The sequence below is a fragment of the Arvicola amphibius genome, chromosome 10, assembly GCF_903992535.2.
Source record: "Arvicola amphibius chromosome 10, mArvAmp1.2, whole genome shotgun sequence".
NCBI lineage: Eukaryota > Metazoa > Chordata > Mammalia > Rodentia > Cricetidae > Arvicola > Arvicola amphibius.
The window spans coordinates 81,207,052-81,221,616 of NC_052056.1; the positions used below are offsets into that span (position 1 = coordinate 81,207,052).

General features: G+C 49.3%; 1 protein-coding gene across 4 annotated transcripts in view; it reads left to right on the forward strand.

Annotated features, from left to right (window-relative positions):
• Tmem120b (transmembrane protein 120B) overlaps positions 1-14,565 on the forward strand; it is a 42,938-nt gene that overhangs the window by 24,820 nt on the left and 3,553 nt on the right. For 2 of the 4 annotated variants that reach the window (XM_038346817.1, XM_038346818.1), the window contains exons 4-11: positions 736-795; positions 2,014-2,109; positions 4,126-4,215; positions 12,248-12,313; positions 12,715-12,776; positions 13,357-13,449; positions 13,858-13,922; positions 14,399-14,467. In XM_038346817.1, coding sequence (XP_038202745.1) covers positions 736-795; positions 2,014-2,109; positions 4,126-4,215; positions 12,248-12,313; positions 12,715-12,776; positions 13,357-13,449; positions 13,858-13,922; positions 14,399-14,467 — 601 coding nt within the window. Of the gene's footprint in view, positions 1-735; positions 796-2,013; positions 2,110-4,125; positions 4,216-12,247; positions 12,314-12,714; positions 12,777-13,356; positions 13,450-13,857; positions 13,923-14,357; positions 14,468-14,565 lie in introns of all 4 variants that reach the window. The other 2 variants (XR_005287256.1, XM_038346819.1) reach the window with 2 other exon arrangements.

Consider the following 14,565-nt stretch of genomic DNA (forward strand, 5'->3'; position numbering starts at 1 on the left):
AGTTCCAGGGGACCTGATGTCCTCTTATCAGCTCTGAAGGTACTACACACATGTGTATAGATGTACATAGGAACAAAACACCCATACACACACAGAGAGAGAAAGAGCATGAGTGTGAGAGTTTACTTCTCTGTCATGAAGAATCAGAGAGAAGAGGCGAAGAATCAGAGATAAGAGGCCAAGAGCCATGGCCTGTAGTTCTCTGGCTGATGCTTCTCTGCCCCTCAGTAGCTGTCTTCTTCCCTGAGGACAAAGACTGTTCCCACCATCGCAGCCTCAGGAAGGGAAAAGAGAGGAAAGGAAGTAAACGATCCCTTTTTACAAAAAGAGCTGCTGCCATGTCTTCTAACAGTTAAGCAAACAGCATACACTGTGGTCCCAACATACCCTTCTAGCATGTATACCAAGTGGAAAATGAATGCTTATGTTCCTGCGTTTATTTATGTGTGTGCATGTTTGTGGGCACACACATGTCCTTGGCATGTTTAGTCATCTGCTCTTGCCTGGCTGCCAAGGAGGGTGGGAGATAAGGCCTGTGTGTTAGCTTCAGTGGGGAGGCAGATGGTCACACTGTCCCGTATGCAGCTGCCATGCTCTCTGGCTAACCATTATTCCCAGCCGTGGTGGGGCCCCTTGGACCGTTAGCTCAGCACCCTGTTTTCTAATATGAGACTCAGTGTGCATTCACCAAGCTTGAAAAGGACTGGTTGCACCCTCACAGGTCTTTCCTTCCAGGCTCTACCTGAATCTGGTCCTTGGCAATGTCAACGTGACTCTCCTCAGCAACCAGGCCAAGTGAGTATGCCCGGATCCTGACCAACGCCAGGAAGCCGCCCTTCTTCCTTTTACTCAGGGACAGACTTTGCATGGATCAAACTTGTTAGCAGTTGAGGCTCTGACCATCTGGCTTTCTGACCCTGCCCACCTCAGTGGTGTGTGATGTTTTATTCTTTTGGCTTTTTGAGGGACCCGCCACCCAGATCCCAAATAAATCACACACAGAGGCTTATTCTTACTTATGAATGCCTGGCCTTAGTTTGGCTTGTTTCTTGCCAACTTTTCTTAACTTAAATTAACCCAATTACTTTTGCCTCTCGGCTTTTATCTTTCTCTATTTCTGTATACCTTTGTTATTTCTTTCTCCATGGCTGGCTGGGTGATTGACCCTGATGTCCTCCTCTCCTCTCCTTGTTCTTTTGCTCCTTGTTCTCCTCCTCAGATTTCTCCTCCTATCCTCTCTGCCTGCCAGCCAGCCAGGCATTTTAGACAAGCACAGTAACACAGCTTGGCAGAGTTAAACAAATGCAGCATAGAGCTGGAGAGATGGCTCAGAGGTTAAGAGCACTGGCTGCTCTTCCAGAGGTCCTGAGTCCAATTCCCAGCAACCACATGGTGGCTCACAGTCATCTGTACTGAGATCTGGCGCCCTCCTCTGGCGTGCGAGCATACACTGAGGTAGAATGTTGTATACGTAATAAATAAATCAATCTTAAAAAAGAAAAAACAAAAACAAATGCAGCATAAACAAAAGTCACACACCTGAAAATAATATTCCTCAACATGGGAGAGCACTTGGGGAGCTCTCTCCTTCCTTTCCAAGAGTCAGTATGTTGGTTTGCTAGGACCCCCCCACCCCCAATTCCTACACCTTATCATGGCATCTGTCCTGGAGAATAGAGTCCTGCCCAACCAGTCGAGGTGCTGTTTCCAGGTTGCATTGGTCTTTGTTTCTGCTGCAATCTTTAGGTGAGGGTAGAGATCTTGTCTTTTAAATTATATTTGCGTTGGCCTTCAGTCTTTGACCCTTGCCTGTCCCCAGCACTGCCCCAAAGCCTAGGGACAGGGCCCTTTTGTAGCTGGTGCGCTCCCCTTCACTAGACATCACTAGCTGAAGGTCAGGTTCTGCTGTAGATCGATGGGCAGACTATGGCGGCGGAGGCAGGGCTGGTGGCTGGTGAGTCAGAGCGGGAAGGTAGCAATATGAGACTTTTCCTGGGGTGTCTGTCATGTCAGGTTTGCATACAAGGACGAGTATGAGAAGTTCAAGCTCTACCTGACTATAATCCTGCTTCTGGGTGCTGTGGCCTGCCGCTTTGTCCTTCACTACAGGTAATGGGGCATGGCGGAGTGTGGTGGAGTACCCACAGTATGAGCCAGGAAGTCCTCAAGGAAACAGTCTTTCTGTTTCCTCAGTCCGTGGCTAGGATAGGGTTGGTAAGGACCAGTTCTGACTGGCAGGAAGTGGCATACCAAATCCATCTAGTAAGCCTCACCGACCAGCTGCTGGCGGGGCCTCATGATGTAGTAACTGACCGAGTCCAGTGTGGTTTTATTTGTACGCTGGAATTTGACAGCCTTAACATGGAGTACAATGCTGACATGCTGCAGCATGGGTGAGCTTTGACATCATGCTAAGTGAAAGGCGCCGGTACAAAAGGCCACATATTATGTATGTCCATTGATATGAAATGACACATAATGAGGGGCAGAACTTGACAGGGGAAACAGGAGTGGGGAATAACAGTCCATGGGTACCAACATTTCCATTAGAGATTAGTCAGTAGTGTAAGAAAATGAACAAAAGATGCCAAATTACATCTTCTTTAAAAATTTTTTAAATTTATTTTTTGATACTGGGTCTCTTTGTAGCCCTGGTTGTCCTGGACCTCACTCTGTAGACCAGGCTGGCCTAGAACTCACAGAGATCCACTGCCTCTGCCTCCCAAGTGCTGGGATTAAAGGCATTCACTCCCTAGCCTTCAGATTACATACCTTAAAAGGGAAAATTTTACGGTATGCGAATTACATCTCAGTTACATAATAAATAAATCAATAGGGCTGAAGACGTAACTCAGTTGGGAGAGTGTTTGCTTGGTATGCAAGGAGACCTTGGTTCAGTCTCCAGCATTGAATAAGCCAGGTCCAGTGGTTCACCCCTGTGATCCCAGCTCTCAGAGAGTGGAGGCAGGAGGATCAGAAGTTCAAGGTCTTCACTGGCTACAGGAGAGTTGGAGGCCAGAGTCAGATGCATGTGACCCTGTCTCCGAAACAGATCAATAAAAGATGGACGCATGCAAGAACAAAAAGAGCACCTGGATTCCAATCCTGGCTTTGAGACTGAATGGCTATGTCTACGTGCAGATTCCCTGTGGAATCTCATTCCTCCATTTGTTAAGACAGTGGCAGCAGGCCATACCTTGTAGGGTAGCCACTCAGCTAGCTCACACTATGTGTGCTAGTACTCAGTGTCTGCCCATCCCTGACTGAAAAGAGAGGGAGGGCAGACCGAGCTGAGCTGAGAATGGAGCCCTCCTGCCTGGTCTGATCCACTCCTCTCTGCCTAGGTTTTCTGCCATAAAGGGGGAGGGGGTAGCCAAGTATGACTCATGCATTGGTCTAAGTGTCCAGGTTTGCTTTCTGCACACACTTTGCTGAGAGTCCAGCTGTTGGCCTGGCTACTTGAGTTTCTTAACAAAGGCCTTTGCAGGCTCTTAGTTCATGCCTGTGTGCTGCCAGTGCCTGACTCATGCCCCTGAGGGCAAAGGCTGCGCACACAAGTAACGCCTGCTCATCTGCCCTTTTGGAAGAGAGAGGAGTTCTTGGTGTGCAGTCACAGGCCCTTAGCTGGGGCCGCTGGGTTCTTCCCAGGACGTCATTGTCTAAACCTCACCTGGAACCTGGACATCCCCATTTCCCCCTCTTCTTAGACACACGTCTCTAATCTATCTCTCAAAATCTCACCAACTGGAGCACACAACAAAAACACATTTCTATGACCATTCTGGAGGCTGGAAGTGAGAGGTCAGGATGTCACAGGACCGGGCTGGTTCTGAATTCCTAGCAAGCTCTTCCACGGCTCTGTCACGTGGTCATCATCAGTCATTGACATTTTCCAGCTTAAACCTGTTCCAGTCCAGTTGCTGGGTGGCGAGGGAGGGCGCCTCTGCTAGACCTTCTTCAGATGTAGGTGGGACCAGGTAGAGATGGCACAGGTGCTGGGTGTGAGCAAGAGGAGACACCCAAGAACTGGTGCCAACTCTTGGCAGTTCTGGTCCTGGCTGTCCTGTCAGGACAAGGGGCGAGCTCATGCTGTTCACTTCCCTGGGGGCTGTTTCTTCCAACCAGGGTGACAGATGAAATCTTCAACTTCCTGCTCGTGTGGTATTACTGCACTTTGACCATTCGGGAGAGCGTTCTCATCAGCAATGGCTCCAGGTACCTAGAAGCCCAGCTTGTGGGGATGGTCAGTTGGGGGAAGAGGGAGCCAAAGAGAAATGTCAACCCCAGGGTGGGGGAGACCATGCCTGATGCTGTTGGTGTAATGTCACCTACTTTACAGTCAGCCTCTCGCTGGCAAGCGACAGAAACCCTAGTCCGTCTGATTTCATGTCATTAGAAATCTGTCGTCTCTCATAAAAACAGGTTTCTGGACTGACGCCAGGTAAGGCTTCATTCGGGGCTCAGGCACTCTGAGTGATACTGTTTCTCGCCATCTCTCACCCCCACCCCATTCTGTGCTCTCGGGTTTTGGGCTCTATATAGGGTGCTGCAACAACCCTGGGCTTACACCATTACTCCTAGCAAACGGCACATTTCCTTTCTCCTGAGAGTCTCCCAGCCTTGTCCCATTAGCTGTGTGCAGGCACTGGCTGGACTCCGTGCCTGTCTCTGAACCAGTCGTTGTCACCAGAGAATACAAGGCTGCGATTGGCCAGGCTTGGATGCTGCGTCCATCGTAGCTCCAGGGACAGAGCTGACTGGGACATTGAGGGAATGAAGAAAAGGCAAACACACAGAAACACATGGACACATAGAAATAAGCGGGCTCAGATGGACTGGGCCCACTGATGGACTCTCAGGTGAACGGCAGAACCATAAGCTCACTGTGTTTATAATACGGAGTTGAACGGAACTGTGATTATTGCATACAGCTGAACAAGGAGTGGGGGTTACTACATCCAGATAAAGAAAGGCAGGGTTATGGTATACAGCTGGTCCAAGGTTTAGCTGGTCTCTATAGGGGAGTGGTCTTCAGTCCTGGGGGAAGAAGCTACAGGGATATTTTCCACACACGACTGTTGGTATTTGTGCTTGGACCAAGAGGGAAGGCTTTGCCATTTCCTCGTGGGTCTGAGGCTTGGAGGTCTTCCACATGGCTGTGGTCATGATAACAGCACAGAGTCACTCAGAGCTTCTTCTGTTCCCCACACTTGAGCATCATCTTCCCCTAGGTCCATCAGCAGAAAGAAGGAGGTGTCAGGAGTGGGGGTGGGTCCCGGAGGAACATTGTTGCTGGGAGGATGAGTGGTTTTTGCTGAAGTGAGGAGGAGAGTGGACCAGTGATGAGGTTTTCAGGGTGTCTCCGAGCAGCTCTGGAGCACTGGGCAGGCCAGGGCCTCTCTTTCGATTGCTTCGCTGTCCCTTGGGAGAGTCACCATGTCTCAGTGTCAGAGTATGAGTCTAGGCAGGAGGAGGTTCCCGGTGGCTCTGCATTCAGGAGAAGCCACTTTTATTTCTTCTATTTGCTCTCCCTGCCTCTGAGCAGAGTCTTGGATCCCAGTTAAGATCCAAGATTTGGGGGACTGAAAAGATGGCCCAGTAGTTAAGAGTACTTGCTACTCTCGCAGAGGACCCACATGATGGCTCACAACCTTCTATAATTCTAGTCCTAGGGGATTCAACACCCTCTTCTGGCCTCTGAGGACACTGGGCACACATGTGGAACAATACATACATATAGGCAAAACATCTGTACACATAAAATGATAAATTTTAAAAAGTTTTTTTGAATATTTTATGAATAGAAAGTTATTTTCAACTGTTCACTCTTTTTTTTAAATTTATTTATTTATTATGTATACAATATTCTGTCTGTGTATATGTCTGCAGGCCAGAAGAGGGCACCAGACCCCATTACAGATGGTTGTGAGCCACCATGTGGTTGCTGGGAATTGAACTCAGGACCTTTGGAAGAGCATGCAATGCTCTTAACCACTGAGCCATCTCTCCAGCCCCTAAAAAAGTTTTTAAAAGATCATGATTTTTAAAAAATCTTGAGGCTAGCAAGATTAATCAGTGGGTAAAGGCTCTTGCCACAAAACCACAACTTGACTTCACTTGCTGAGACCCACAGAATGGAAGGATAGAATAAACTATAAAGTTAATTTTCTGACCTCCATACATTATCCCATCCTAAATAAATAAATAAGTGTAATTAAAATATTTTTTAAAATATTTGAAATATTGTAGGAGTAGTGGCTTACACCTTTACTCCCAGCACTTGGGAGGCAGAGGCAGGAGGATCTCTGTGGGTTCGAGGTCAGCCTGGTCTATAAAATGAGTTCCAGGATAGCCAGGACTATACAAAGAGCCCCTCCTCTCCCCGCAAAAACTGGGTCATCTATCAACCCCCAGTCATGTGACACCGTCCCACTTTTCTGCTTGGTGCTATCTTGCAGCAGGTTCTACCCCTGCATGTTTTCTCCCGGAACACTGAGCCAGAACGTAAGGAGTTCTGCCAGCCTGGCAGGGGGCACAGCAGTGCTTAGGAATGTAACCTGTAGCATGCAGATGAGGTCAGTGTCCCTCATTCTTGTCCTGTTTATGCCACCGTTGTCACATCCGTGCACCACCTGGGCCGTGAGTTCCTCACATTGTAAATCAATCTGGTCCCTGTTTTATTTACTATTTTTCTCTTTGTCTTTTGAGACAGAGTCTTCAGCAGTAAGCCAGCCTGGGCTCCCGCGTTAGCCACTTCATTTGCTGGGATCACAGGCATGTACCACCATGTCTGGCTACTGTTCTACTTTTTTCTGGTGGTTATTGTTGAAACAAGGTCTCATGATGTAGCCCTGGCTGGCTTGGCCCTCGCTATGTAGACAAGGTTGGCCTTGAACTCACAGAGAACTCCTTCTGGCTCCCGAGTGCTGGGATTAAATGCATGTGCCACCACACCCGGATTCACACCTCCCCCCTTTTTCTGGTTAGCTGCTGCCTCCCTGTCCCCGTGAACTTGCTGTCAGTCCCATTGTTTCTGTTGTACGCCTTAAGAGTATTATGGGGGCTGGAGAGAGGTGGCCCGGTGGTTAAGAGCACATATTATCCTCACAGAGGACTGAGTTCAATTCTCAGCACCCATACCCAAGTGCTGGGATTAAAGGCAAACGCACAGAGACACATGGACACATAGAAATAAGCAGGCTCAGATGGACTAGGCCCACCTATGGACTCTCAGGTGAACGGCAGAAGCCATCAGCTCACAACTGCCTATAACTCCAGCTCCAGGGGGTGCAGTACTTGGGCAAATGCCCATACACAGTTACACACATGCACACATATATAGATGGACGGACGGATGGATGGAGGGTTAGACACTTAATAGAGGGTGGTGTTTGGTAGCAGTTTTCATGTTGGAGTCATTACTCTGCCTCCATGTTTGCTTTAGTATGTTTAGCTATGGAAGGATCATACCAGAGAGAGAAGGGCAGAATTACAGAGGGTCCCCTGGAAGGACGAGGTTTCTCAGGGGTGCTAGAGGTGTCAGGGGTATGGAGTTCAGAGCCACGCCTTACGTGCTTTAGTTTAGCAGGGACTTTTCTGGGATCCTTGGAGCGGGGATGATCATCTGCATCCGTAACTCTGTGCTTTGGGTGCAGGTCTGCCGTGTCCTTGCCCCCATGTACCACCCATGTACCATCCATCACGCATTGACTTTGTTCCCCGAGCAGCGACACTGGGTTAGGGATTTTGAGGTAACTCAATCTTTTCTTCTAGGGATCACCCACAGATGTTTTAAAAGAGGCTTTCCCATACAATGTCATGGTCAAACTGTTTCTCCAGGCCTGGGGAAGGGGAGCCTGGAATAGATCCAGTGGACCCTAGCTTCTAGAATAACCACAGGAGCTAGGGCCAGTCTGTGGGGGCCATAGGGCAAGGCAGGTGGGCAACTCTGTGCATCTTATTTTTTTAAATGTTCATTTAATGTCTATGTATTGTTTGTGTGTATATGGGTATGCATCTGCAATTGTGTGCGTCATAATTTTTGTTTGTTTGTTTTTCAAGATGTTTTTTCTGTGTAAGCTTAGCTATTCTGGAACTCACTCTGTAGACCAAGCTGGCCTTGAAGAACTCACAGAGATCTGCCTGCCTCTGACTCCCAAGTGCTGGGATTAAAGGCAAGTGCCACTACCACCTGGCGGATCTTAAATTTTTTTTGCATTTGTTAATTTTGTTATTATGTGTCTATGTGGGCATGCATCTGCAACCATGTATATCTTAAGTTTTTACAGTTGTTTATTGTCTCTGTGTATGTGGGTGTGCATACACAATTGTGTGTGTCTTGATTTCTTTTTTACATTTACTTTATTGTCTGTGAGTGTGTGGGCATGCACACGCCACCGTGTGCATATAGGTTGAGCACAACCCATGGAAATCTTATCTCCTCTGCCATGAAGGTTCTGGGGATTGAATTCAGGTTGTCTGACTTGGCAACAAGTGCCCCTCCCACTGAGCGATCCCATGCCAGACCCTCTCTTATCCCTTAACCGTCCAGGACCTGTGCAGGGCTGGCTTGGTAAACACCCATAAGTTTGGCTGAGATGAATGAAGTCTGAGCCTTTCAGTGAGGAGAGATCTTTGGGGATCCCTAGGTGTCCTGGGACAGCAGACCTGAGCCACAGGCCTCCCGGAGACCTGCTGCCCAGGGTAGGCTCCTTGAAGCACATTCCCCTCTACCCTGTTTTGTAGAAACAGAGCAGAATTGAAACAGAAGGAAGTCAGGGAGAGTGGGCCTGGGGTGGTAGGGGATGACTGTCTTACTTTGAAACAGACAGTCCTGGGTGAGTCTGACACTCCACCACAGGCAGCACTCGTTAGCTCTATAATCAGTCAGCTTTCCCTTGCATTTTTCAAGTGTTGGAAACCCACCTAATGGACTAAATCTGAATGGCACTGACTGTTCTTTATCTGGGAAGTTTAAGGAGGCATGAAGGGTTAATAGCAAGATCAATAGCGTCCCCCCCACTTCATTCCCCACAGCCCAGGCTGGCTCCCTATCTCATCAACCTCTCTGTAGAAAGAAGCCTTCCTGTCATTCCCACAGAGCCAGTGGGGGTCTTGAGACAGACTTCTGATTGGTGAGGCTTGAGTCACTTGCTGACTTCTGAGCCAATCACTGTGGCTTGGAGGGCTATAGAACCCAGAGGGCTGGCTCCACTCTGTGTGCACAGACATCTCCATTCAAATCCCTGCCTGGGTGAGGTGCTGCCCCTTAAGGAAGCAAAGGCCTGGGAACCAGAAATACTGATGATTGGCAAGTGGCAAAAGAGCCTTTTCTTCTGGGCCAGAATGACTGAAGAATCCGCAATCATGTTGACTTATTCCAAGGAGCCAGCCTTGGTCCCCAGCTCCAGCTGGCTTTTTTAGGGGTTACACTTAGAACAAATGTATCTAGATGTATCTAGTCATGGTTCCTGGCTCCCTCTGGCTTTTTTAGGGGCTATACTTACTTAGAACAAATGTATCCAGAAGGTAGCGGGCAGAGAGAGAGAGTCTTTAATGCAGCCTCCAGCTATTCTGAAAATCCAAAGCCTAAAACCAGAAGCTACTTGGTACTGAACAGTGAGTGCCTGGCGCACCTCTGCTCTGCATGTGTGCAGGCTGATGTTGTCCTGCAGGGAGTAGCAGTGAGCTCTCCCACACAGTGCCCAGAGACTAGTACATTCTGTCTCCACATTCTAGATGCCAGGTCACCTGCTCCTCCTGGAGCCTACAAGCTCCCTGCAAGCTGCATATCTATAGCAGACAGGTCCAGGTCTAATAAGGGTGATTATAGTGATGGTGGCACAGCTCTGAAAAGACTCAAACCCACTGAATTGTTTAGTATCTGAATTCTATTATGATGAAAACTGTTACATAAACACATGCGCACAGAACCGGCCCAGAGCCTTAGGGAATGCAGACGATGGCAGTGGTTGCTCATGAGCATGGAGCTGGGGAAGAAAGTGGATTCTGGTTTCTAGTGTCGCCGAGCTGTGTTTATTGGTGGCATCTGTCTGAGCTAGGCTCTGGGCACAGTGAGCTGTGAAATTAAAAGCTGCTGCTCAGTCAAGCTTGTTGCCCAGGGTCTCTATCAAGCCCGAACTGCTCCCACACCAGGAGAGGGCGTTTCTCATGGGAGCTTTGTGCAGACAAAGGAGCCTGGGGGTGGCCAGGCTCTGAAGGCTTGTGGCATGGCCTTGCAGAGCTCTGGGGAGGGGCAGCCAGACCTCTTGGTTGCTTGTTGAGCAGAAAGTCTGAGGACCTGGCTAACTGCCTTTACTGTTAGGAAAGTAGAGCCAGGGTCTTCTAGATGCCGAATGGCCAAAGGGTTGTGTTAGGGCTGAGCCGGTGCTGGGGACAGAGTAACTAACTGTCTTGTCCTGATCCCCTCTGTCACGTCAATGTGGATGGCATTTAGACTCACTGCTTCTTTTTCCCTCTTTCTTTCTCTTGTAATTTTAAATCATGTGTAGGAGTGTGTGTGTGCATGTCAATATGAACACATGCGTGCAGCTGCCTGGGGAGGCTGGATTGGCTGCTTTTGTGTGTCAGCTTGACCCAAGCTAGAGCCATCAGAGAGGAAGGAGCCTCAGTTGAGAAGATGTCTCCATGTGTCCAGTTGTAAGGCATTTTCTCAATTAGTGATCAGTGGGTGATCAGGTGGGTGGTGCCACCCCTGGGCTGGTGGCCCGTGGTTCTATAACAAATCAGGCTGAGCAAGCCATGGGGAGCAAGCCAGTAAGCAGCATCCCTCCATGGCCTCTGCATCAGCTCCTGCCTCCAGGCTCCTGCCCTGTTTGAGTTCCTGTCCTGGCTTCCTTCAGTGATAAACAGCAATGTGGAAGTGTACTGTCATGATGTTTTGTTGCAGCAAATAGAAACCTTAACTAAGCCGGGCAGTGGTGGCGCACGCCTTTAATCCCAGCACTCGGGAGGTAGAGGCAGGCGGATCTCTGTGAGTTCGAGACCAGCCTGGTCTACAAGAGCTAGTTCCAGGACAGGCTCCAAAGCTGCAGAGAAACCCTGTCTCGAAAAAGCCAAAAAAAAAAAAAAAAAGAAACCTTAACTAAGACAGAGGCCAAAGCTGTCGGATCCCTTAGTGGCTGTGAGACACCTAACGTGGGTACTGGGAACCGAACTCAGGTCCTTTAGAAGAACAGCAGGTGCTCTTCTTAACCTTGAGCCGATTCTCCAGCTCCTCTTTCTTTATATGTGAGACAAGGTTTGATTATGTGGCCCAGGCTGGCCTTGTACTCAAGATCCTTCTGTCGCAACCTTCTGTGTGTTGGGATTACAAGCTTGTGTCACCAGGCCTGGCTTCAGGCTACTTCTCTCAACAGCCACAGCTCCTGGACCATTATTGCATTCATGTTGTTACCTGCTTTCGGTCGGTCGAGGTGACAGCAGCATAGAACCATTCAGCTGCACCCAACGGACTTTCCTACTGCAACGAAAGCCTTAGCACCCTTTCCCAATGGCAGACCCTTATGGTCCCTCTACTTTTTTTTTTTTTTTTTTTTTTTTTTGAGACAGGGTCTTATTATATAGACTAGGCTGGTCTTGAACTCTCAGGTGATCTGCCTGCCTCTGCCTCCTGAGAAAATGAAAACCAGAATCCTGTTGCTAGTGGGGGTTGTGGAACTATTTTAGGCCTTTGGGTAGAAGTGAAGGACCTGTGTCTGTTTACAGGGCTCCCATGAGATATCACACACTGGGCATCTTAATCAGCAGACGTTGCTTTTCTATGGCTTTGGGGGCTGCAGGTCTGTGATCCAGGTGTCATCAGTGTGGGTTTCTGGACTCTTCTAGCTTGCAGATGGCTACCTTCCCATCTTGTGCTCTTTATGGCCTTCCCTCTGTGCCCTGGTCTTCCTGATCCTTCTCTTACAGAGACACTAGGTCAAAGATGGTCGATGAAGGCTTCCCCCTTGTGTCCTCTTAAGCTCACGTACCTCTCCAGATGCAGTCTTGCTGGAAGGCACAAGGGGATTGAGCTCTAGCATAGGAACCTGAGCACATAGTTCAGTCCAGCATGGACCCTGGGCAGCATTATGCTTGGAGTATCTCCGTGCTGGGGATCTGTCCCTGGGCTAATCTGCAAGTAGTTTGGGCCCATTTCTTATTCCATCTGCAGGCTCGGAGGCGAGGAAGCAGGTGTCTGCATTTCTCTCCCCATCTGAACCCTTTTCTCTCTCTTGTTCTCACCAAGAATCAAAGGCTGGTGGGTGTCTCACCATTATGTCTCCACGTTCCTGTCTGGAGTGATGCTGACCTGGTGAGTCATCCCTCACTGGGCCCTTTGACCTCCCTTCCCATGGAGCCAGAACTGCAGCTGGTACATGGGGAAGGGTTCTCAAAATTGACTTGCGGGTTGGGTAGAAAGCAAGTATGAACTGAAAACTGGGTTAGAGGCCCCGCTGCCAGGGACTATTTCACAGTTTCTGTTGGCTGGGGCAGAGGTGACAGGGAGCAGCACGAGGAATCAGAGTGACCATGATGTCCCTTAATTCTGGAAAGGGTGATGGATGTGGCCTGATCAGCCCAAGGACAAAGGACAGGAATCTGGGAGTTTGTTTTACCTTTGGAAAGTTTTCTTCCCTTTCTGTTGGAATGAAAAAAAGGGGTCTAAGAGAATGTCTGGTTTCACAGTGTGTCCCACCTTTGTGTTTTTTCAAGGCCTAATGGACTAATTTATCAGAAGTTTCGAAATCAGTTTTTAGCGTTCTCCATTTTTCAGAGTGAGTACTCAAGCCCAGTTGAGGAGGAGGGACCTGGTCTCCCAAGGGATTTTACTGATGAGGAGGTCCCCAGAAGATATCCATCCTCACCTGTGTGGAGGGGCGGAGAGGGTTCTGGCCAGAAGTCTAGGTCATCTATCTCCTGCCCCAACACAGTCTTTCATACTTGTCTGAACATGTTTTATTACTTACAGTACGGACAGCTCAGACATGTAATGACCCATCAAAGCACCAACCAGACTAAGAACGACTGGAATTTTCCTAGGCTAGCAGTAGGCCCTCAGTAGATGCTTTTTGGAATGCAAGCTATGTGAGATTATGCTGGGAGCAACACGCAACATTAAGACCAAGATGAAGGGGAGGTGGCTCCTCGCTGAGGGAAACATACTGCTGAAATGAGGTAGAGACATAGAAGTACACCTGCAGTGACTTATTAAAATAAAAAAGCAGGTCACCAGGGTGCTCTTTCTGCCCTTCCACTCAGCCCACCCACTAGCCTGAATTTGTTGAGGGCATTGGATTTGGGGGAGAGGCCTTGGGTATATTCTCCTTGAGCCTGGGCGCTGTGCTCCCCCTACAGGCTGTGTTCAGTTCCTGCAGTACTATTACCAGAGAGGCTGTCTCTACAGACTGCGAGCCCTGGGGGAGAGGAACCACCTGGACCTCACGGTCGGTGAGTAACTGGGCTACAGGTAGAGCTGGGGAGACCGGGCCACCACTCTGCAGGAGAGGCACAGCATCAGGAGGGCCTAAGACTTCCAGGCCTCAACACTGGGCCGCTGTTCTTTCTTTACCCTACTTGCTGTTCATAATTCACTGGGGACCTCTGCTTCAGCTCCAAGTGTGGTGGCAGCAGAGTGCTAGGCCTCTCCATGGAAATGCCCATATTCTTGTCTGAACTTTATAATGTACACGATGTTAGGTCGGGTGTGGTGGGACACATATGAAGTCCCAGCTACTTGGGAGGCTGACATGGGAGAACCACTTGAGCCCACAGGTTTGAGGTCAGCCTGGGCAACAAAGAGACGGTGCTGTTTTTTAAGTAGTCACACATACTAAACCTCTTCACTCTTCCCCACAGAAGGGTTCCAGTCTTGGATGTGGCGGGGCCTCACCTTCCTCCTGCCTTTCCTTTTCTGTGGCCATGTGAGTCCCTCTATATGTGGGTACCCCTGTCAGGGATGACCCCTGGGAACAGAAGATCCTTGGGGCTCCCCTCCCTCACAAGGTATCTGTCCCCGGGTATCTGGGAGGAGATAACCCCTCCCCATACAAATATCACCCCCACCTGGCTCCCTGTTGTGATAGTTTTAATGCTTGAGCTTCAAAGCTTCCTGGGGCCATAGTGCAGGATAGGGCCAGTCTCTCTGAAGGAGAAGTGGAAAATCTCAGGTAGTCCCCACCCCGCCCCCATTTCCGCAGAATCTAGGGACACTAAAGGTAGAAAGAGCTGGCTCTTCAGACTTGCTGTCTCTGAGACACTTGTGGTTCCATAGAATGGGGGTGTCAATGTTTTGGGTAGCTGGTCTTGGATGCCGGGGGGCCTGGTCCATCTCCCTGGCTTTCCACATGGGTCTGCAGGGAAGCTGACAGGTGAGTGCTGCCTGTCTTCCTGTCTCCAGTTCTGGCAGCTCTACAATGCCGTCACGCTGTTTGAACTCTCCAGCCATGAGGAATGCAAAGAATGGCAGGTACCACGCCTACATGTGTCTGTCTGTCTGTCTGTTGGTAGGGAGGTGGGAGCTTGAAGAAGGCAGGGCTGCCTTGAGGAGGACTCTTTCGATCCCTT